The sequence below is a fragment of the Peromyscus californicus genome, unplaced genomic scaffold, assembly GCF_007827085.1.
Source record: "Peromyscus californicus insignis strain IS unplaced genomic scaffold, ASM782708v3 Scaffold_11__1_contigs__length_118956290, whole genome shotgun sequence".
NCBI lineage: Eukaryota > Metazoa > Chordata > Mammalia > Rodentia > Cricetidae > Peromyscus > Peromyscus californicus.
The window spans coordinates 60760617-60783791 of NW_026294402.1; the positions used below are offsets into that span (position 1 = coordinate 60760617).

Consider the following 23175-nt stretch of genomic DNA (forward strand, 5'->3'; position numbering starts at 1 on the left):
GACACGTTATCTCTGTGTAGACTCAGCATGCCTCAAACTCACAGAGATCTACCTGTCTCTGCCTCCCAAGTGCTAGGACTAAAGGCATGCAACACTACCCTTAGCTTGAGTTAAGTTTTGAGAAAAGTATATGCCTACATCTAGAATTTCTTTTTGTGTGTTTGTGTGTCTGCATACATTTGAGCATGCACACAGTCATACTCATGAATGTGTATGGTTTTCCTAGAATTGCCTTTGTCCTTTTGTAAAAAACAAGTGTGTGCATATTGATACCAGTCCATTTTGAGTATCTATTCTGTTTCTTTGATTTGTTTGTTTATCTCACCGGTACTCTAGTGTCTTGATTACTAGAACTTCAAAATAACCTGTAAAATCTCCACCTTTGCTTGAATCCAGGGCCTTGTGCATGTTAGTCAGGCATCTACCACTCAGCTGCATTCATAGGCCTAGCTAAGATGAGTTTTGTATTGTTTTTAAGTAGAAGCAGTTTTAAAGGCTTAATTTATTTGTGTGTGGATATGTCTGTGTGAGTGAGTATATGTACAGGTGCACATGCTTGTGTAAAGGCAGAGAACAGAAGAGGGAGTCAGACACCTCAGAACTAAACGGCAGACATTTGCAGGATACCTGGCTTTTTATGGGGTGCCGGGAACTGAACTGTCGTCAGGGTTACACAGCAAGTGCTCTCTACCTCTGAGCTATCTAGCTATCTCTCCAACTCTGAGTACAACCCTTTAAATGAAGAAATGTGGAAAGTGTAAGGACTGAAACTATAGTATTGTAACAGACTGAGATTTAAGGAGTGGAGATAATGAGAATGGTGACATTAATTGGAATTGTGGACAAGAGAAACAGTAGCACCGGAACCCATAACATATTTCTGTGGAGCCTGGAAGAGTGTGTTGGATTCCCTGGAGCTGGAGTTATAGCTGGTTGTAAGCCAACTGCCATGGGTGCTGGGAACCAAACTTGTTCTGAGAAGAGCAATATGTGCTCTTAACCACTAAGCCATCTTTCTAGTCCCATTTTCTTTCCTTTAAAGATAGCCCTCTAGTAAATATATTTTGGCTAAAATCAACCTTGGTAATTTCTTAGGTTTATTATGTTCTTAGCTCAGCTAAAACAAAAAATATATATAGTAAGCTATATGATTTTTGTTTTAGTGGAGCTGGGTTATAAGCCTTTTGTTTGTAGTTAAATTGTTCTGTAGTATTTTTGTTTGTTTAGACTTTGAGACAGCACCTTATGTCACCCAAACTGGCTTAAACTCGTTGTGTATCAAGACTGGCCTTGGTCTACTGATCCTTCTACCTCCACCTCCCAAGTACTGGGATTATATGTGTGCACCACCTTGCTTGGCTTTAGAATTGAAGCTTCTTAACTAACTTGCTGATGTGATTATACAGGTTCAAATAAATGTGTTCATCATAATGTGTAACATATTTATTAAATAATAAATGACTGATGCTTTATTCACTAGGAAAATAGACCCCTATTTACTACATGATATAGTTTCTCTCCTGCCCCTTTCTTCTGGTAAGAATAAAAGAGTGCAAATGATACAGTAGTAGAAGCATATGGCCTGTCTTTTTCTGCTTTCCTTGGAGCCTTAAAAAAAAAAAGTTGGGCAGTGGTGGTGTGCACCTTTAATCCCAGCACTTGGGAGGCAGAGGGAGGCGGATCTCTGAGTTTGAGGCCAGCCTGGCCTACAGAACAAGTTCCAGGACAGCTAGGACTACACAGAGAAACCCTGTCTCAAAAACAAGCAAACAAACAAACAAAAACAAAACAAAGAAAAACTAAAAGCCCTTGAAACCGAAATTAAGTGTAGGCTCTTGCCCATTCTAGGCAAGCATTCTATGACTGATCTGTATCCCCATCCTGGAAGCTCCTCTCCTCCCTTTAAAAAAAATTTAATGTTTACTTTGTTCTCTTCAATCTGGTTGTTTTTATCCTACCTACTAGTAACTGTACACAAATTATTAAAAAATATGCTAGTGATGATACTCTGAAGGTCGAGGCATTAGTTGAATGTGCACATGGGCTGCACATTCTATTTGTGTCCTGAAACAATGTGTAATATAAGGAAAGAAAATGGAGCTGCCAGTCTCTAACATACACATGCCTTCAACAATTAAGACAGATCTATATAAATAAAGCATCTTCAATTTTATTTTCCTTTTCTTTCTGCATTATTGTTTGAGAGATTTGGGTAAAAGACAACCAGAGGATATTGGATGCATTTGGAAATGAACAGAAATAGGAATTTGTTCTATTGTTCATGTAGGAAATTAACTTTATTGATAATTAGTATTGTGGAAATTCTAATGTAATTTTACAGTTTTAACACAAAACAAATAGAAAACATAATAATATAAAATAAGCTTATTTTAGCTAGTATTCTATAAGCATATATCCTTGGATTGGATTATGTATTATGTGTCCATGGTCAGCTTGTAGCTTTGTACCTGTGATTGTATTGCTAGGGAATTAGAAATGGAAGTGTGCTTAGGAAGCTTATGATCTAGAAACCTTTGCCCTGTTATATACCAGAGATGACTGTTGTAACCTGGCAATAGATTGGCAGGGCATAATGTCAGACACCTTTAGTTGCAGCACTGTGGAGGCAGAGGCAAGTGAATCCCTGAGACCCTGCCTGAAAAAAGGGGGGGATAGCATATTTTCTTTTTTAAAGAGTATTAACAGGGCTGGGCGGTGGTGGCGCACGCCTGTAATCCCAGCACTCGGGAGGCAGAGGCAGGTGGATCTCTGTGAGTTCGAGGCCAGCCTGGTCTACAGAGCTAGTCCAGGACAGGCTCCAAAGCTACAGGGAGACCTTGTCTCGAAAAACAAAAACAAAAACAAAAAAAAAGATTATTAACAGTTGTTACACCATAATGATCATACAGAAGACTCTGTCACCCAAAAAGTGTGGAGGTTCTCCACACCAAGTAAGCAATTTTGCAGAGAGAGACATGGCCTTAGAGGGTCTGACACTGTCAACCTTGAAACTGTATCACATCCTATAGGTTGAGCATAAGTCCTTAAACTTGTCCTTCCCCAGAGTTGAGGTTCCCCTTCTGAATCTGTGGTTGTTTTGCTTGTGGTTTTGACCACCTGGCCATAAATAGCTTCCTTCTCCCTCACTTCTAGATTGATTTGTTTTGAGTCTCTCATGGAAACATAATTTATGATTTTCTGGTTATCAAGGATGTTACAAAGCGTGCAGGTGAAGGGGTGCATAGGGAGAGGGGTAATAGGTCTTCCATGCCTTCTCTGAGGAACCTCAGTGTCTACAGGGATCTGTCCCTTTGGGTTGTTATGGAGACTTTATTGCATAGTCATGATTGAAGCATGTAGAAATATGACTGAACAAAAAGGAGTATGATCTAATGCCAATTGTGGGAAAACTCAATGAAGCTTCTTGTTCATATTCCTCTGGACCTCTCTACGGTGGCATTCATGCTTTCTGGGTAGGAGGCTGTTCTCATGAAATGTGGTGCGAGGGGTGGTGGTCTTCTGATCTACTGTCAGACAAATTCTGATCCACTGTCTGTCAACGAGAATTTCTTTATGGTCATTTTCAATGCTGGGAAGATAAGAGTATATTTTGGTTTGTGTGACCTAGAGTTTGGGGAGGAGAAATTGTAGTTTTATGCTATGCCTTGGGGAGAAAAGAGAGGAAATAACAGAATAAAGGTGAGATAGAGGCCCTGTTTTTTGAGGCATTTCTGGTCACTTAGGAAAGAACTATGTCTGTGTGAGTAATGAGCCAGGACACTAGACAAAATCCAAAACTTAATATCACAAGTACATGTATTATCAAATATAGCAATAAAATGATCTTATTGTCAACTTTTGGGCTCAGTTTTCACATGAGATACTAGAGAATTTCTAATAGGGATGAAGGTTAAGATTTTAGTTTTGTGCCTTTATTTTCAATTTGGTTTTCTACTCAGAATAAAAATGAATAATTCTTTTTTAAAATGCAGCATGTCAGTCTTTGCCTCTTTCTTTTTTCTTTTTTTTTTTTTTTTTTTTTTTTCCGAGACAGGGTTTCTCTGTGTAGCTTTGCGCCTTTTCCTGGAACTCACTTGGTAGCCCAGGCTGGCCTCGAACTCACAGAGATCCGCCTGGCTCTGCCTCCCGAGTGCTGGGATTAAAGGCGTGCGCCACCACCGCCCGGCCTCTTTCTTTTTTCTAAATAAGGTTTCACTATGTAGCTCTGGCTGTCCTGAACTTGCTGTGTAGACCAGGTTGGCCTCAAACTCACAGAGAGCCTCCTGCCTCTGCCTCCCGAGTGCTGGGATTAAAGTCTTGCGCCACCACTTCCAGCTCATTTCTCTCTTTTAAAGCAGAGTTGGGGTTTTATGAAATATATTTTAATATCTGATTAAGCATAAGGGTTAAGAGAGGCACTTGGAGAGAAACAATACCAGAAAGTATAAGTGTGGGCTTGTCTGAGAGACTGTTGCCAGTTTATACATGTTAAATTATATGATTGCTGCCAATGCTTCGTAAATGGTGAGCTGAGGGAAGAGCAACCCCGAATAGCCTCATTTTTAGTAAGTTCTAGACTAATCTGAAGAAGGGAGCTTTGAATCAAGTTGTCTATAGTTTATTTAACTTAGCTTTAACCTTTTCTGCTAAATACACAGTGATTTAAGGAAACTACTTAGCTCGCATGGCGATGGCGAACACCTTTAATCCCAGCACTCAAGAGGCAGAGCCAGGTGGATCTCTGTGAGTTCAAGGCCAGCCTGGGCTACAGAGCAAGATCCAGGACAGGCACCAAAACTACACAGAGAAACCCTGTCTCATAAAACCAAAAAAGAAAACAACTTAGCAAATATTTTTTCTTTTTGGTTACATGGACATCACTAAAAGAAATGTTTCATGTTAAATACTTGTGTGTGTTCCCTTAGCTTCCTTGTTTGCAGTTTACTTAGCTTGCATTAACTCTTAAGTAAACTAATGCAGATGGTTAACATGTTAAAAGATATAAAACCAAAACTTGTTTTAAGGAGCTTTGAAGATCTCTGTGCTTTACCATTAGATAGGATCCATTCTAATTAGTGACTTTCTCAGTTTGCTTTAAAATTTAGTTTTTGCCAGGCATGGTAGCGCACTCGTTTAGGCCTGGCACTCCAGAGGCAGAGACCGGGGGAATCTCTGAGTTTAAGGCTAGCCTGGTCTACAGAAAGAGTGCCGGGACAGCCAGAGCTACAAAGAGAAACCCTGTCTTGAACCCTCCCCCACCCCCAATTAGTTTTTAACTGTATTTTTCTGTATTTTATCCAGGTTACAAAACGTCTTCCTGTGCTTGAGACCTACAGACTACATGTTCTTCAAGAATTCATCAGTGGTTTTTCATCTTCTGGTAGTACACTAGAAGCATAAATATGGTGCCAAAACTCATTCTCATTCTCTGACTGCAGTTGGTTTGGACATACTTCTGTGTTGAAGAGAAGTATACACACTGAGGCCACTCATTGTTCAGAGACTGTCGTGTAGGATCATGGACCATTCTAACAGAGAAAAAGATGACAGACAACGGACAACTAAAACCATGGCACAAAGGAATACACACTGTTCCCGACCATCTGGCACCTCAGCATCCTCTGGAGTTCTCATGGTGGGACCCAACTTCAGGGTTGGCAAGAAGATAGGGTGTGGGAACTTTGGAGAGCTGAGATTAGGTAAGATCTTGTTTATGTCTGTCACTTCTACTAACAACAGTAACAACTACCACATTCTCTAGTGTGTTTCACGATAAGCAGGTGATGCTTTAGTGGATACTTTAGAGAAAGTAGGACTTACTAGAATAAGAAATGAGGATTTTGCAAAGGGAGTTACAGTTATTATCAGTCATGATGCTATTATCCAAGGTTTCCCTTTCTTTATGTTTGATACGATTTTTAATTCTCCATCAAGTTAGACTATGTCTTTATTAATGTTTAAAATTTTTTTGTTTTGTTTTATTGTTTTGTTTTTCGAAACAAGGTTTCTCTGTGTAGCTTTGGCGCCTTTCCTGGAACTCACTCTGTAGCTCAGGCTGGCCTTGAACTTACAGAGATCCACCTGCTTCTGCCTCCCAACTGCTGGAATTAAGGTGTGCACCACTACTACCCCACAGATGAATCTTAAAAAACAGAAAACTTTAGTTTGATTTATGTGCATTTGTCCATGTGATTATAGTCTATGTGTGTGCAGGTACCCAAGGAGGCCAGAAGAAGGCATCAGATCCCATGGAGCTAGAGCTTCAGGTAGTTGTGAGCCACCTTATGTGAGTGCTAGCAAGTAAACTAGGGTCCTCTGGAAGAGCATCATCAAGCACTCTTAACTTGTTGAGCCATTTCTCCAGCCCCTAGATAATTGTTGAAGCTATGGATTATTATGAAAATTCATCATAAGAAACTTTGACTTTTGGACCATTGTGAGGCTAGGAACATGGGATGATTTTTTTTTTTTAAACCTTTGCTACTTTTAATGAATCTGCAAAAGAAAACAGAATTTTTTTTATGCCTATGATTATCTTTTTCAATCCTTAGGGAAACATCACTATACTAGTTATATATCTCCAGGTACAGAATTGAATTGAAAGATGCTAAGAATGAATTTATCCTTAATTATAGAAGGCTAGCAGCCTGGAATTGAACCTTACTTACTAGGATAATGAAAAGACCGTGATATTTAGAGATGTGTCCATGTTTGGGTTAGCTAAGCCAGATGCTGAGAAAAGAAGATGGTAATTTCACACTATATGCCTTCCTAGCAAACCTGTCTTAAATAAATAAAAATAAAACAAAAGACTATTTCTCTGAGCCTTTAATCCCAGCACTCAGGAGGCAGAGGTGGATCTCTTGAGTTCAAGGCTAGCCTGGACTACAAATTAAGTTCCAGCATAGCCAGAGCCACACAAAGAAAGTTTGTCTAGAAAAACTGAGATGGGGGAAGGAACTCAGGGTTCAAACTTGTGTGGTCATTCTTGCATGGCAAGAGCTTGACCTGCTGAGCCATCTCACTGGGCCCCAATTTCTTTGTAAAATTCATTGATCACTATCTAAAGTAAAATTGTTCATTTGTTTACCTGCTAGTGGCTTCTCCTTACTTGATCTTTTTTTTTTTTTTCCTTCATTGGGATGTTTTATTTGCTCAGGCCACTCTCAAACTTACTGTGTAGCCTCGGCTGGCATTGGACCGCTGATTTGTTTTTGGTTTTTTGTTTTGTTTTGGTTTGGTTTTGTTTTTGTTTTGTTTTTTCAAGACAGAGTTTCTCTGTGTAACAGCCCTGGCTATTCTGGAACTCACTCTGTAGACCAGGCTGGCCTCACACTCACAGAGATCTGCCTGCCTCTGCCTCCGAGTGCTGGGATTAAAGGTGTGCACTACCACCACCACCACCCCAAACACCTGTGATTCTTGCCTTTACCTCCTAGATGCTGGCATTGCAAATGTGTGTCATGGTGCCTCTCCTTTCAAGTGCAGGGAGTTTTCCAAGTATTTTTAATTAGTTATTAAGTCGATTGTCAGATAGCTAGCTGGAAGGAGCAAAATGTGCTTCCTTTTTTTTCCTTGTGTGGCAATAGTAGTAATCGGTGGCCTTAATGCTTTAGTATACAGAACCCAAACAAGAAAAATACTGGCAAGATGATAGTCTACTTTCCTCTCCCTTCTCTCACTTTTTTTTAGCCTTCATTTTTTAGAAACATTGTTTCACTGTGTAGTATCTTGCCTCAGTCTTCCAAGTGCTAGAATATATGGATATGCTTCTATTCCTTGCCTTATTAATACATTTTGATACTCAACTGTTTCTTGAATATTTACCAATGTCAAATTTAGGGAAGGTTACACAGAGTAGAATGTGGTTTCTGTCTTTAAAGATACCATTGTCTTCAGGTACAAACAGAAAACCAAATTATAATACAAAACAAATATGTTAACAAGTTGTATAGAAACTACATCGGCAGACATAAGTAAAGGTTTCAGAAAGGAGTTATTTGTAATAGGATTTTTGTTGTTCAACATTAAGGAGGGACTCTTTGCAGTTTCAGGATACAAAAGTGCTAGGTATTGTGAGAATATTCAGCATATTATCAGGTCAGCACTTGATTATCAGTGGCTGAGTCATTAGATGTGAAGTCAAAGCAAAACAAGAGATGGGCTGTTAGGCAAGTAGGGACCCGACTAAAGTGTTTCCGTGATTCAGTGGAGTAGAATCCTAAAGGATCTTAGGAGAGAGGGATGACACAGATCTAGTTTATATCTTAGGAAGATAGTGCAGATGCAATCATCTAGGAAAGAAGATCATCTCATCTTGTACTTGCTCTAATTATGCTACTTTCCGAATTATACTTTAATCTGTTCCAAGATGCAGCTGCATCTCAGTACTTTGTTTTCATATCCATAACTTTTCATTATATATGATATATAATGTTTACTCAAAAAAAATGGTTGGCAGGAAACCTGGAGAGATGTCTCTGTGGATAAGAGTATTAATTGTTTTTCAAGAGAAACCAGATTTGATTCCCGGCACCCATGTGGCAGTTTACAACTGTCTGTAACTCCAGTTCCAGGAGACCTAAAATCTTCTGGTCTCTGCAAGCACAGCACAGATGTGGTTCACAAACATAAATGCAGGCAAAACACCCATACACATTATATATATTTTAAAGGCTAGATGAATAAGTCAAGTTAGCATCTGAGTTCTTAGCTTAGAAAATGGCAGTTCAAAACTTCAGGACTGGAGGAGTTGGTCACTAGTTGTTTGAGAGAAAAGAGTCAACATGATAAAAATTTACTAGCTTTAGGAGACCTTGTGAATGAGGACGACTTTAATGGGGTCAGTAATAAAGGACTAGAGTGGAAGGTAGGGTAAACAAGTAAGATCGCGTGTGACTCGGGTAGCTTTGAAAAGTGTGTGCCTCCTAGTCCCTAAATCCCTGTGTACATGTGTTTCCATTAGTTAGAAAGTTTAGGCGTGATATAGGAATTAAGAAACCACCAAGCTGGGCAGTAATCCCAGCACTTTGGAGGCAGAAGCAGGCGGATCTATGTGAATTTGAGGCCAGCCTGGTCTACAGAGTTAGTTCCAGGACAGCCAGGATTGTTACACAGAGAAACCCTGTCTCAAAAAACCTAAACAAACAAACAACAAAAACAAAAAAAAGAAGAAGAAAGAAAGAAATCACCATGGCTTTCATAGGTGGTGGTCAGGCCTCCCGCCCCCACCTCCCCGTTTTTAGAGACAGGGTTTCTTTGTGTAGTTTTGGTGCCTGTCCTGGAACTAGCTCTGTAGACCAGGCTGGCCTCAAACTCACAGAGATTCGCCTGGCACTGCCTCCCTAGTGCTGGGACTAAAGGCATGTGCCACCACCGCCCAGCTAAGAAACTCTGTCTTTAAAAAAAAGGGGGGGGAGGGGTCACCATGGTGGTTGGAGTGGTTAGGAGTATTTACTGCTCTTGCAGAGGACCCATGTATATTTCTCAGCACCCACATTAGTGGTTCCTAACTTCCTGTAACTCCAGTTCCAGAGAAGCCAATGTCCTCTGGCCTCCTCAGGCACATGTACACATGTGGTATACATAAACTCACACATTTGCACATGTGAGTGTGCAGGCACACACTCTTTTTTTTTTTTTTTTTTTAAATCTCTGTGCAGAATCTGTGGAAGTGACTCAGCTAAGATAGGAGTTCCTGCACTCCTCCCCATCCATGCTGGTTGGCTTGGTCTTGTTTCGCTCATAGGGTTCACAGCTGCATATGCTGGTTGATTGCTTTTCTTCCCTAGCAGTGTGCATAGGTGGGAGGGCAGAGTAGAGAAGAGACAGCTAATACTAAAGACCTTTTGTAAAGCCATATGGAAACTTAGTGCTGTAGGAGCTTCCACATATACGTGTGTGTGTGTGTGTGTGTGTGTGTGTGTGTGTGTGTGTGTGTGTGTGGTTTAAATGGTTCTACCCTATAACAATGGACAGTGTCTATCTTTCCTAGACACCATTGGCTATCAAATTTTTATAACACCCAGTGCCAGGTATGGTTACCACTTTTTAAGTTGTTGGTCAGTGGGACTCCATATTCCAGCTCCCCCCACTCCACCCCCCATTACCATGTATTGCCATTGTTCTTGATTACCCTCTAAAACTTGATGATAAGACTCTACTGCTGGGGACGGAGAGATGGCTCAGCAGTCAGAGGACCTGAGTTCAATTCCCTGCACCCACATAATGGCTCACAACTTTCAATAACTCCAGATTCAGGGAATCCGATGTCTTCTTCAGCCCTCCAAGGGCATCAGGCATGCATGTGGTACATAAACATGAGCAAAACACTCATACATAAATCTTTAAAAAGAGAGACAGACAGACAAACAGAGACCCTATTGCTGAAGACACTATTTACTTAGTCATGGGATGTGGAGAAAACAATCTGTTACCAACCTGGGAGTTTCCTCACTACTGGCTAACTTTCATAGTGCTGGAAAGATTATTTCTATAAAATCTTATTTATATATATTGTTTCATTAGATAGGGTAAATTTGAAGATTTAGGAGAGAAAGTATCAATTGTGATGTTTGGTGTTAAACTGTCAGCTTTGACAGAAGTTAGAGTCACCTGGGAGATGAGCTTCTGGGCGTGTCTGTAGGGGACTCTCTTGATAGTGTTAATTGTGGTGAGATCTTCTGTCTGTGCCATCTGTGGGTGGAACCATTCTCTAAGCAGCGGATCCCAGACTGTTAAAGAGTGGAAAAAACAAGCTAGACACTAGCATACATATATTTCATTTGTTTCTTTCTGTTTCTTTTTTTTTATTTATTTTTCTGTGTGTGTGTGTGTGTGTGTGTGTGTGTGTGTGTGTGTGTGAGAGAGAGAGAGAGAGAGAGAGAGAGAGAGAGAGAGAGAGAGAGAGAGAGAGATCGAGATCAGAAGACAACTTGTAACTTGTCAGGGTAGTTTCTGTTTCCACAGTGTGTGTTCCAGGGATTGAACTCAGATTGTCATGTCAAGTGCCTCACTCACCACACAGTCTTGAAGGCCTCTTTTCTTTACCACAGATGCTAGTAACTAGCTCCTCAAGATAGTTCCTGCTGCTATGATTCCCGGCTGTGATGATTTTTTTTGTTGTTGTTTTGTTTTTGTTTTTTTGTTTTTCGAGACAGGGTTTCTCCGTGTAGTTTTGGTGCCTGTCCTGGATCTCGCTCTGTAGACCAGGCTGGCCTCGAACTCACAGAGATCTGCCTGTCTCTGCCTCCCAAGTGCTGGGATTAAAGGCGTGCGCCACCACCGCCCGGCTGTGATGAATTTTAACCTGGAGCTATGAGCTCAATAAACCATTTCTCCCTTAATCAATTGTCCAGGTATTTTATCACAACAACAGGAAAAGAAACTAAGATATTAATAAATCCATATTTATTGACAGTCATTGGGAATATTTTGTAGATATTTTATATTATGTAATGAAATATTTTTTCAAAAAGTAGTGAGAAAATGAAATAGCCATATTCAGAAGTCTAAACATTGAATTCTTATATAGAAAAATTTAATACAGTTGTTTAAAGGACTAAATATAAAACCAAAATTATAAAGCTTTTAGAAGAAAACCTAAGATAAGGCTAGGCATAATGGTGCACACCTTTAATTCCAGCACTCAGTAGACAGAAGCAGGTGGATCTCTGTGAGTTCATGGCCAGCCTGGTCTTCTGCGTGGAGTTCCAGGCTAGCCAAGCTATATAGTGAGACCCTGTCTCAGAAAACAAATAGAAACGCCAAAAACTTAGCAGTACATTTTACTGTTCTTAACTGGGTGGTGGTTGTGCATGCCTTTGATCTCAGCACTGGGAGACAGAGGCAGGTGGGTCTCTTGAGTTCAAAGAAGTCAGCCTGGTCTACAGAGTGAGTTACAGGACAGCCAGAGCTACACAAAGAAACCCTGTCTCAAAACAAATAAAAATTTTACTGTTCTTATGTCTGTTTCATGATAGTGGTGTTTGTTTTTGTTTTTGTTTTTGTTTTTTTAATGTGATACGAAAGGCCTAGTAAGTAGAAGAAAACACAGATACAGTAGACTTCATAAATATTGAAAATTTTAAAGACAGGATCTCATCTTATCACTGTGAATGGCCTGAAACTTGCTATGTAGACCAGGCTGACCTTGAATTCACAGAGATCTGCCTGCCTCTGTCTCCCGAGTGCTGCCATGCCTGGCACCAAATAAAACATTTTGTGTTACCTAAGAGAATCATCAGGGAAGAGCAGTGTGGCTTGGTCGGTAAAAAGTGTTGCTCAAGTCTGAATTCAGTCCTTGGGACCCATGGTGGAAGAACAGAACCAGTTCCTGAAAGTTGTTTTCTGCCCTCCACGTAGCACCAATGATATGCTTCCTTATTGTTATTATTATTTTAAAAAGAAGAAAGTAAAAGGGCAACTCAAATAATGGGATAAGAAAGATACTAGCGAATTGAATATCCAGTTAAGGGATTTTTCAAAAACATATAAAGAACTCTTTTTAAACTCAACAAGAAGAAGATGACCCAGATTAAAAATTATCAAAGCTAAGTGTGGCTGGAGAGATTGTACAGCACTTAAGAGCACATCTCCTCCTGTGGACCCAAGTTCAGTTTCCTGTACTCATTTTGGGTAGCTCACAGCCCCCTGTAACTCCAGCTCCAGGTAATCCAATGCCTCTGGTGCGAACATATGTACACACACACACACACACAACACATACACACACACACAAACATAAATCTCTTTAAAAGATGAACAAAGAATTTGAAAATACCTTTCTCCAGAGAAATTGGAGAAAAGTACATGAAAAGTGTTCAACTTTTCATCTTTCATGATCTTTAGTCGTCCGGAAATAACAGATGAAAACTATTTCTTCATACCCACCAACTGTAGTAAGAATTACTGTTTGCTGGAAGGATATATAGAAATTGGACTGCTTATACAGTGATATTGAGAGAGTAAAATGGCACAGCCACTTTGGAAGACAGTCTGATAGTTCCTTAGGAAGTTAAAACAATTCAGTTGTCCATCACCTGATGAAATATGTTAGTCAGGTTTTTATTACTATGACAAAATACCTGATGCAGGATATTTATGGAGGGAAAGGGAAAATGAATAAAAAGAAAGACCTTCATTTAGCTCACAGTTTCATTGTATAGGCTTGATGCCTCCACGCCTGGCTGCCTCTCATATGGCAGTGGCTAGAATTGATGAAGGCGCTAGCAATTATATGTAACCATCCTTATGAGAATGTCAAGGCTCTCGTGTAAACTACTTCCATAATCATGCCCTCAATGATCTAAAGATTTCAGTAAGCCCCACCTCAAAGCTTCTACAACTTCCTCCAAATATCCAAACTTCCAGTACATAAACTTTGGAGGGACAGGGTCAAATAATATCATAGCATAGACCAGCGGTTCTCAACCTGTGGATCTTGACCCCTTTGACAAGCCTCTGTCTCCAAAGATACTTACATTACAGTTCATAACAGCAGCAAAATTACAGCTATGATGTAGCAATGAAATAGATTTTATGGTTGGGGTCACCACACACGAGGAACTGTATTAAAGGGTCACACAGCATTAGGAAGGTTGAGATCCACTAGCACAGATGAACAAAATTTGTATTATTTAGCCATTAAAAAGAATGAGGAGAAGCTGGGGTTGTAACTCAGTGTATAGTGTTTGCCTTGCCTGCTCAGGGACCGGGTTGGAAGCCCCAACATGGGCATGACTGCACACACCTGTCATCGCAGCACTCTCAAGTGTCTGATTCTTTAGGAAAGTCATAGAAACTAGACTAATCCCCATTCTGAGCTTTTTATCTCAAAATGAAGTAATTGAAACTGGTTTCCATTCAGCTTTTATAGATTGCTTTTTTTTTTTATTTTGTTGCTAGTTTTTTTTTTAATAATTTACTTTTATTTTATGTGCATTGGTGTTTTGCCTGCATGTATGTTTGTGTGAGGGTGTCAGATCTTGGAATTACAGACAGTTGTGAGCTGCTCCGTGGGTGCTGGGAATTGAACCCACGTTCTCTGCAGCAGTGAGTGCTCTTAACTACTGAACCATCTCTCCAGCCCTAGATCGCTTTTTTTGACCATTAGTTATATAAAAGAATAAATAATTAGGATCTCATACACATAAAACTTATGTGTCTGACTGGGCCTGGTGGCACACACCTTTACTCCCAGCACTTGGGAGGCATGGGGGCAGGTGGATCTCTGTCAGTTCAAGGTCAGCCTGGTCTACAAAGTGAGATCCAGGACAGTCAGGGCTGTTAGACAGAGAAACTCTGTCTGGTTTTAAAAAAAAAAGTATGTGTCTGAAATAAAAATTTCTCAAAATAATGTTTAAGCTTACTAAGGGTGGTAGACTACTTCTTTCCTTTCCTTTTTCCTTTCCTTTTTCCTTTCTTTTCCTTTTCTTTTGGTTTTTTGAGACAGTTTCTCTGTGTCACTTTGGAGCCTGTCCTGGAACTCTCTGTAAACCAGGCTGGCCTTGAACTCACAGAGATCCACCTGCTTCTGTCCCCAGAATGCTGGGATTAAAGGCATGCACCACCACTGCCTGGCTGATAGAGTGCTTTTCTTAAAAGTTACTTATTATTTTCCTCCAAAGAATGCACTGGGGCTTAGGTGTGTTGCTGGGCCTATCATATGTGAGGCCCTGGGTTCACCCCTCCACTGCACCAATAACTATAAAATGAATGTGCTAAGATCTTTAAAAATAAAACCATGAAAACGGAGTATAGTGGCACACACCTGTAATACTAGCACTGGGAGGCTGATCAGGAGGATGGAGAGTTCCATGCCAGTCTGGGATACATAGCAAGTGTGAGAGAACCCTTGACTACTTAATGAGAACATGCCTCTAAGCAAATAAGTAAAATATTGACAAAATGAATATTTTTTTAAGATTTATTTATTTATTTATTTATTTATTTACTTATTTATTATGTATGCAGCATGTATGACTGCAGGCCAGAAGAGGGCACCAGATCTCATTACAGATGGTTGTGAGCCACCATGTGGTTGCTGGGAATTGAACTCAGGACCTCTGGGAGAGCAGTCAGTGCTCTTAACCTCTGAGCCATCTCTCCAGCCCCCAAAATGAATATTTGAATGTATTTACTTCATTCCCCACTAATGAAGCATAAAAATTTGGTGGGGAAAATAGCATTATCTGTTTTGTTAATAATAAACATGCTGTATAACACCACAGGAGGTGGGTGTTGCTGAAACTACAATATAGTTTTTAAGATACACCGTATTTTAAAGAGAAGATATGTCTCAGTTGGTAGATTGTTTACACACATAAGCTAAGTATGGTGGGTACAGCATATATTCTCAGCATTTGGGAGATACAGGCAGAGGATCAGGAGTTCAAGGCCATCCATCTTTGGCAATACAGTGAATTCAAGGCCAGTTTGAGATATGTGAGACACTATCTCAAAACCAACCAAACCAAGAAAGATTAACTGTAGCTTAGTGGTAGGGTACTTGCCTAGCATTAGTGAGGCTCTAGGTTTAATCCCCAGTACTGCCAAAAAAATAAATAATACTTTTTTTCTTAATGTGTATGAGTGTTTTGCCTGATTGAATGTGCCTCATGCCTGCAGAAGAAGGCATTGGATTCCTTGAAACTGGCATTGTGGATGGCTGTGAGCCTCATTTGGGTGCTGGGAACTGAACCCAGATCCTTTGCAAGAGGAACAAGTACTCTTAGCTGCTGAGCCATCTCTCAGCCCAGTGCTGTTGATAAGCAATCTTTTGAAAAACGAAATTGGAATATAAATTATCCTTGCCCTTAACTGTTCAGTATTTGGGAAATGTTTAACATTGTAGTACTAGTTATTGTCGTCTTTCCTGTACACATAAAGAGATGCTGCTGGCCAGAGGGAGCAGTAGACCAACTACTGTCCTCTTTTCCCTAAGTAGACATGCTAACTGTTGAGAGGTGTGTAGAAGTGTTTACCTGTTTCAGGTGCTAATTGCCCCTCCCTCCCCCTTCTTCCTTCCCTCTCTCTCTCCCTCTTTTTCTTTTCTTCTTTCCATGTCCTTCAAGATTTTAAGTGTGTGTGCGTGTGTGTGTGTGCGCGTGTGTGCGTGTGTGTGTGTGTGTGCGTGTGTGTGTGTGTGTGTGTGTGTGCGCGCGCGCGCGCGCGCGCGCATGTCCTTGGAGAGACTAGAAGTGACCAATGGATCCCCTAAACTGGAGTTATGGGTAGTTGTAAGCCACTCAGCATGGGTGCTGAGAACTGAACTCTGATCCTTCCTGCTCTGCTTTATCTGCTGAGCTCTTTCTCCAGCTTCTGCCTTAATTTCTTCTTAGTGGAGTTTTAAAAAGTAAGGTTTAGGTAGTCACATACACATATACTGCTTTCACTTTAGGGCAAGAAAACTTGTTAGCTGGGAAGATGATTAAACTGGGAACCCAACACTCTGTTTCCTTAGCTGTGTGACTCTTAAGATCTGACAGGATCTACTGAGTCTTTCAAAAATGTCTGATTGAAACTTTTGGTAAATGTTGCGTGTAGGTAACTTACTGAAACAGGAAGTCTTCTTTCAGATGTTTTGATGGTGTCATCATATGCAGGCTGTTCCTCTGAAAAGCTGAGTTTAGACACAAATGCTCCCAAACCTCTGTGTAACACAGTTTTTCTGCCATTAATGATAGAACCTAGAATAAAAATTAAACCTGTGGATTTTATGCATCGGATACTAAAGACTTGAGTGTTTGGGATCATGCCAGTTGATGGTAGATTTTCAGTCCATTAAGCTGCTTGCTTGCCTCATAGTTATTGATACAGTTTTATGTATATATTTAGCTGAAGTAGTTATTCATTTTAAATGGATGGAATTTTGACCCTCAGTATTTGTCATTAAATTCTTCCAGTGCAGAATTTCTTTTTTTTTAAAGATTTATTTATTTATTATGTACACAGAAGAAGGTGCCAGATCTCGTTACAGATGGTCGTGAGCCACCATGTGGGTGCTGGGAATTGAACTCAGGACCTCTGGAAGAGCTGTCAGTGCTCTTAACCTCTGAGCCATCTCTCCAGACCCCAGTGCAGGATTTCTGAGTACAGTATATTCACTGAGCATATGAACTGAATGACTCGGTTTCTAAATGACTATGTTTCATGTTGGCTTGTACAGTTTGTTTGTTTTTCTTTTTTTGCCTATAGGGTGGGTCAGGTGAGGCATGTGCCATCTTGTATATGTGGAGGTCAAAGTTTTTCATTCTCTCCTTCCACCACATGGGCTGCAGGTATCTGGCTCAAATCATCAGGTTTGGTGGCAAACACCTTTATCCGATCTCACCAGTCCCTGTTCCATTTTGGTGATGCCTTTGCCCCCGGCAGAGGAATTTATTTGAACAGTGTTTAGCCCAGAATAATTACCACATCACCTCCAGTGTTCAGTTCTTTTGGCGTTCTTAGAAAAAGTAAACAAATACAAACCAGTTGACATTCTGTATCAGCCACCATGCCTGGTGTTGAGCTTATGCTTGCTACATTCTCTCAGGAGATGTAAAGAACCATCTGTTCTCCCCAGATAGGGCACCGAGAGACCCAAGAAACTTCTTTTAAGGACTGCCTGGTGAATTTATTGGGGTTCCTTACAAAAGCATGTATAACTAGTGGAAATTAGCCGTATTACCAAAAGGTCCCATCCCAGCATGGGGATTATTCATGAGAGCTGTATCACTGCAGTCTTAACCCCTAGTCAACCTTCTACCTTTTATATATTTTATCACTCTCTATTGCCCAAAACCAAATACAGCTGAAGGGAAGGAGGGTGTGAGTGGTGACTGGAATTTCAAGAGGACCAACTCTGCCCTTCTGCCAGGGAGTGTTAGTAGCCCTATTACTGCTGCCATGTATATAGCTCTCACTGTATTGCTTGCTTTTCTTGGTGTGATGACTGGGGACCAAGGTATTCTATAGGTCACAACAGTCATCTTCATGATGGCAGATGGTCTTGTCACGTCTGCAGAAAATGGCTTCACTTCAACACTTAGTATATTCTTTTATATAGAATATTGACGCTAAGAAGCACTTCTAATCTATCACTTTTCAGTTTAGTGAGAACTTGGAGGAAAGCAAGTCAATTCTCTGTTTTTCTGTTCTCCTCTTGCTGAGAACACCTCTCTGTCTCCTTCCCTTCCTCTCTCCCTCCCTCCCTCCCTCCCTCCCTCCCTCTCTGTCTCTCCCTCTCTCCTTCCCTCCCTCTCCCTCTCTCTCCCTCTCCCCGCCTTGTTCACTCTCTTGCCCTGTCTCTCTTTTTCAAGACAGAATCTCATGTAGCCATTAAATTCATGATCTTCTTGCCTATACCTTTCGAGCACTAGATTAAAGAGGTGGACTACCATACTTGGCATAAGGACATAATTTTTGACCCTTATTTTCTTATCTCCTATTAAATGTAATCCAGAGGTAGTTACTATTTTTTTTCCTTTTCAAAATATCTGGCATATAGATTTTGTTTTAGTCTTTCTTTAAGAGAGGTTGTTACCTCATACTTGATAATGAAAATAAGATTTATTTAGTACTTCCCAGTTTACAAAGTACTTTCACATGCTCTGTCTCATGTAATCTTTATAACTGTTCTGTGCCAAAAATGTGGTTCTCTAAATGTTCTGCTATGAAAATGTCCTGTTTTTCTTCTAGTTAGTCTCCTCTATTTTATACAGTAAGGCCAAGATAATAATTTTAAAATACCACTTGACTGTTGGTGATTCTCAGCAAGCTGAAGAATGGAGTAAAAACTTATCTATATGTCAGTTTCTCATAAAGAGCATACAGGAGGAGAGTTTTATCTAGTTCATGGTTCCAGATGCTTCAATTCATAATTCCCTGGGTTGTTATAGGCTGATGGCGAGGCAGAACATAGGACTAAATGGTATAGTGCAGCAGAGCTGTGCACCATCGGGTCTGGAAGAAAGTCAGAGAGAGAGAAAGAAAAAATATTCCAGGAACTATATAGACCATTTAAAACTATGTCCTGGTGAACAACCTCCACTCATTAGGCTCCATTTGCTAGTTTTATTATCTGTCAATAGTGCCATCAGATTATGAATCCACCAGTGAACTAATCCATAGGCTGACTAATCCAGGTCAGCCTTTCCTGATCTAATCACCTCCTAGTAATTGGACCAACAAGCTAGGACCAAGTCAGTTCGGTTCACTTTAGTAAACATCTGTTACTTTATATCAGATACTGCATTTGTTGCTGGGGATATAAGAAGTATTGATAGTTAGGGATGTAGCTTAATGATAGAACATTCACCTAACCTAATAGACAAGGCTCTGAATTTAATCCCCAGTGTGCGCTCTCTCTCCCTCTCCCTCCACCTCCCCCCCCCCAACATTCTTGTCCTCCCTAAGGTAACTAACTTGACACACTAAACACACTGCCTCCCTAAGGTAAAAAGAAATATATATAACAAACCTGACAGTACCTGTCACTCTGCTCTTGAGAGGCTGAGGCAGGAAAATTGTTATGAGTTCAAGGCTAACCTGGGCTACATTTTGAGACCCTGTCTCCAAACATAGATAGATAGATAGATAGATAGATAGATAGATAGATAGATAGATAGATAGAGTGGGGCATGGCTGTACATGCCTTCATTCCTAGCACTCAGGAGGCTAAGGCATGTGGATCTCTTGAGTTCAAGGCCATCCTGGTCTACATAGCCAGGCCAGGCTGACAAGGGCTATATAGTGAGAGCCTGTCTTTAAAAAGCGTGGGGGGGGGGGCGCATGGGGGCATGACATTACAATTTTCTAGAAACTAGATGTTCATTTGTGTTATTAAGCGTCTTGAACCTCATATAAAAAGCTAGTTCCAGGCTGCCCAGGGCTACATAATGAGACCCTCTGTCCCCTCTAGGAAAAAATTCTAAAGGAAAAACATTTTTTTCAGGCTAGGGATGTTGTTCAGTAGTAACACAGGGCATGCCTAGCATATGGAAGACCCTGAATTCTATCCCCAGTATCACAAAACACACACACACACACACACACACACACACACACACACACACACACACACACTAAAAACAAAAGAGGAAATGCCCCTAATTGTAACCTGATATTCTGACTGGACTCAAACAATTAGAGAATATGATACATGAGAAGAAATGGTAAGAAGCCAGAAAGGTTCATTAGAGACAATCTGTGGGTAGCCTTGAATATGAATTCCTTTCTCTGCAGTACACACACCCAAGAGTGTATCCTAATAGATCAGGGCCTCTGTGTACTAAGCTGCAGAACAAATAACCTTTTTTTTTTTCACTTGTAGAGTTAAGAACAAAATATGTACATTAAAATGAATTTATAATATAAAAATCAGACCACTTTTTTAAAAAGTGTGGACCATTTTTTTTAATGCACGTGTTCAAAGGAATCACAGGGTTTTTTTTTCTTTCTTTTGAGATAGGATAGGGTCTTATATAGCTCTTCTTAGCCTAGAAATGCTAATGTAGACCAAACTGACCTTGAACTCATAGAGATCCACCTGCCCTCTGACTCCCCCACTCCTGGGGTTAAAGGTGTGTCACCATGCCCAACCTGGATTTTTTTTTTTTTTAATATAGGAAGTGACCTTTATTCTTCAGGTCACTTGGTTGTACCCAAATGTGCTTTCTCCTCTATTATCCAGGCTCTTCTATGTACTTATACTCATTTTTGTCTCAACATCATCACATTATATAATTTATTAGCTGAGGTTTTCATCAAGTACATAGGACTGTGTGAGGAGCTAGAGTATATTCTCTGAAGCTCGAGAACTGTGTGGCTTAACTTGGATAGGTGGTGTTTGGTGTGATGGGTGTTAAGTCATTCAGATACATTCCCTTACTTCTGCTCTCCTGCTTTTCTACTTGAGTTTTATGCTGCCTCATACATAATCATTCAGAGTCATAGATCTGATTATGTGATTACTTCCAAATCTTGTTTTGAACCTAGAACAGTATTAAGGTTTTCCTAATACAGCCACAGCCTTTCCCAGTTTTTGTTTTTAACTTCTCCTTGTCAGTCTTCACCCAGCCCCAGACTCTGGACCATTCTTCGTCTGTAGCATCTCCTGCTTTATTTTTGTTTGTTTTTGTAGTTTCCTCTCCCTGAAATGATCTTACCCATTCTCCAGCTGTTAAAATACTGCTTGTTCTTCGAGACTTTGTAGAGGAGGGAGATCAAAGAGGAAAATTCAACTCCTGAGATTTCCCTGGTTCTTCTGTCATCTACAGTACTTATTTCCTCTTTTTGTTCACAACAATATGCAGGTTTATTCCTTTGCTGCACATAACTACCACCTTGGTTCTCCTTAAATATTAGATCTCTCATTTCGTCCTACCTCCTAACTACTTACTGATCTGTGCTTAAATATTTTCTAGAGGTAGGGGGAGATTTGAGATATGAGATCATGCAGCCCAGGCTGGACTTAAACTAAATGTGTAGCCAAGGATGACCTTGGATTCCTGGTTCTCCTGCCTCCAACCTTTTCCAAGTTTAAATTTCTATCTTTGAAATTGTGGCATTTCTTTTCAGTTCACTTCATACCATAATAATTGAGAAGTAATAAGGTTGCATGTATGGGGCGGGGGGTAAGGGAGAGAAGAGGGGATGGATTTGGTTGGTTTTCTCCTTTTTAAAACAAGCAAAACAGGGTCTCTTGTGTAGCTTACATTTTTAGATTCTCAAGCAGTTTTTGTCCTAGTCCTGCTGGTTCTCATTATCTCTGTTTAGCTTTTCACTTAGCTCTGTCTTCATATATGGGAGACCAGTTAGAAAATCCACCTTTCTCATGACCTTGTAAGCTAATGTCACTAAATATATACATTCTCTTTTTCCCTTAGGTAAAAATCTCTACACCAATGAATATGTAGCCATTAAACTGGTGAGTAGAATGTGTGTGTTTGTGGTCTTTGTGTTTTGATGCCTTCATTGCTAATGTTTTCTTACAGGAAGTCGTTGTAGGCATTCACAATAATGCTAATGCTATTTTTACTGTGTGTGTATGATGCCAGATAGTCATTTTTCCTCCATCAGGATGTTATAATGATAAAACACTACATACTGTGTAATGTCATATAAATGGTACTAAGTGTAGTGGTAGCAAAGATGAGTCAGAATTTAATTGATTGTATATGTGCACACTATGTGTATGCCTGGTGCCATGGAGGCCAGAAGACTGGAACTGGATGGTTGTGAACTAACTTGCTAATGCCAGGAATTGAACCTGAGTCATGTTCCTGGGTCATCTTCAAGAACAAGTGCTCTAAACCAATGAGCATTTCTCTGGAGCCCCTTGCCATCTATTTTTATCATTTATTTATTTATTTGTTTGTTTGTTTGTTTGTTGTTGTTGTTTTGAGGCAGGGTTTCTCTGTGTAACTCTGACTGTCCTGGAACTCCCTCTTGTAGACCAGGCTGGCCTCGCATTTATGGAGATTCCCCTGCCTTTGCCTTCCGAGTGCTGGGATTAAAGGCGTGCACCACCACTACCCTGTGACATCTCTTTTTTTTTTTTTTTTTTTTCTTTCGTTTTTCGAGACAGGGTTTCTCTGTTGTAGCTTTGCGCCTTTCCTGGGACTCGCTTGGTAGCCCAGGCTGGCCTCGAACTCACAGAGATCCACCTGGCTCTGCCTCCCGAGTGCTGGGATTAAAGGCGTGCGCCACCACCGCCCGGCGACATCTCTTTTTTAAATGTATGGCATTTGTTAGTATATTTAACAAAAGAAAACCAGGTCTGACTATCTCATCAATGCTTTAAAATAGTGTTTCTCAACCTTCCTAATGCTGCAACCCTTTAATACAGTTCCTTATGCTATGGTGACCCCCACCATAAAATTATTTCCATTGCTAATTCATAACTGTAATCTGGCTACTGTTATGAATCATAATGTAAATATTTTTTGGAGATAGAGGGTTGCTGAGGGGGTCATGACCCACAGGTTGAGAACCATTGCTTTAAAAAACCTGCCAAGCCAGGTATGGCACTATATGCTTTTCAGCACATGCTTTTAATTCCAGCACTTGAAAGGAGGAGGCAGGAGGATCAGGAGTTCAGTGTCATCCTTGAGTTTATATTGAGTTTGAGTTTAAGGCAGAAACAGGTAGATCACTGTGAGTTCGAGGCCAGCCTGGTCTTCATAGTGAGTT

At 40.4% G+C, this 23175-nt stretch overlaps 1 protein-coding gene across 7 annotated transcripts in view; it reads left to right on the top strand.

Annotated features, from left to right (window-relative positions):
- The window catches only part of Csnk1g1 (casein kinase 1 gamma 1), a 151082-nt gene that overhangs the window by 41174 nt on the left and 86733 nt on the right, over positions 1-23175 (top strand). For 6 of the 7 annotated variants that reach the window (XM_052712753.1, XM_052712760.1, XM_052712738.1 and 3 more), the window contains 2 exons: positions 5302-5699; positions 21870-21910. In XM_052712753.1, coding sequence (XP_052568713.1) covers positions 5519-5699; positions 21870-21910 — 222 coding nt within the window. In that variant the 5' untranslated portion in view covers positions 5302-5518. Of the gene's footprint in view, positions 1-5301; positions 5700-21869; positions 21911-23175 lie in introns of those variants that run through there. The other variant, XM_052712768.1, reaches the window with a different exon arrangement.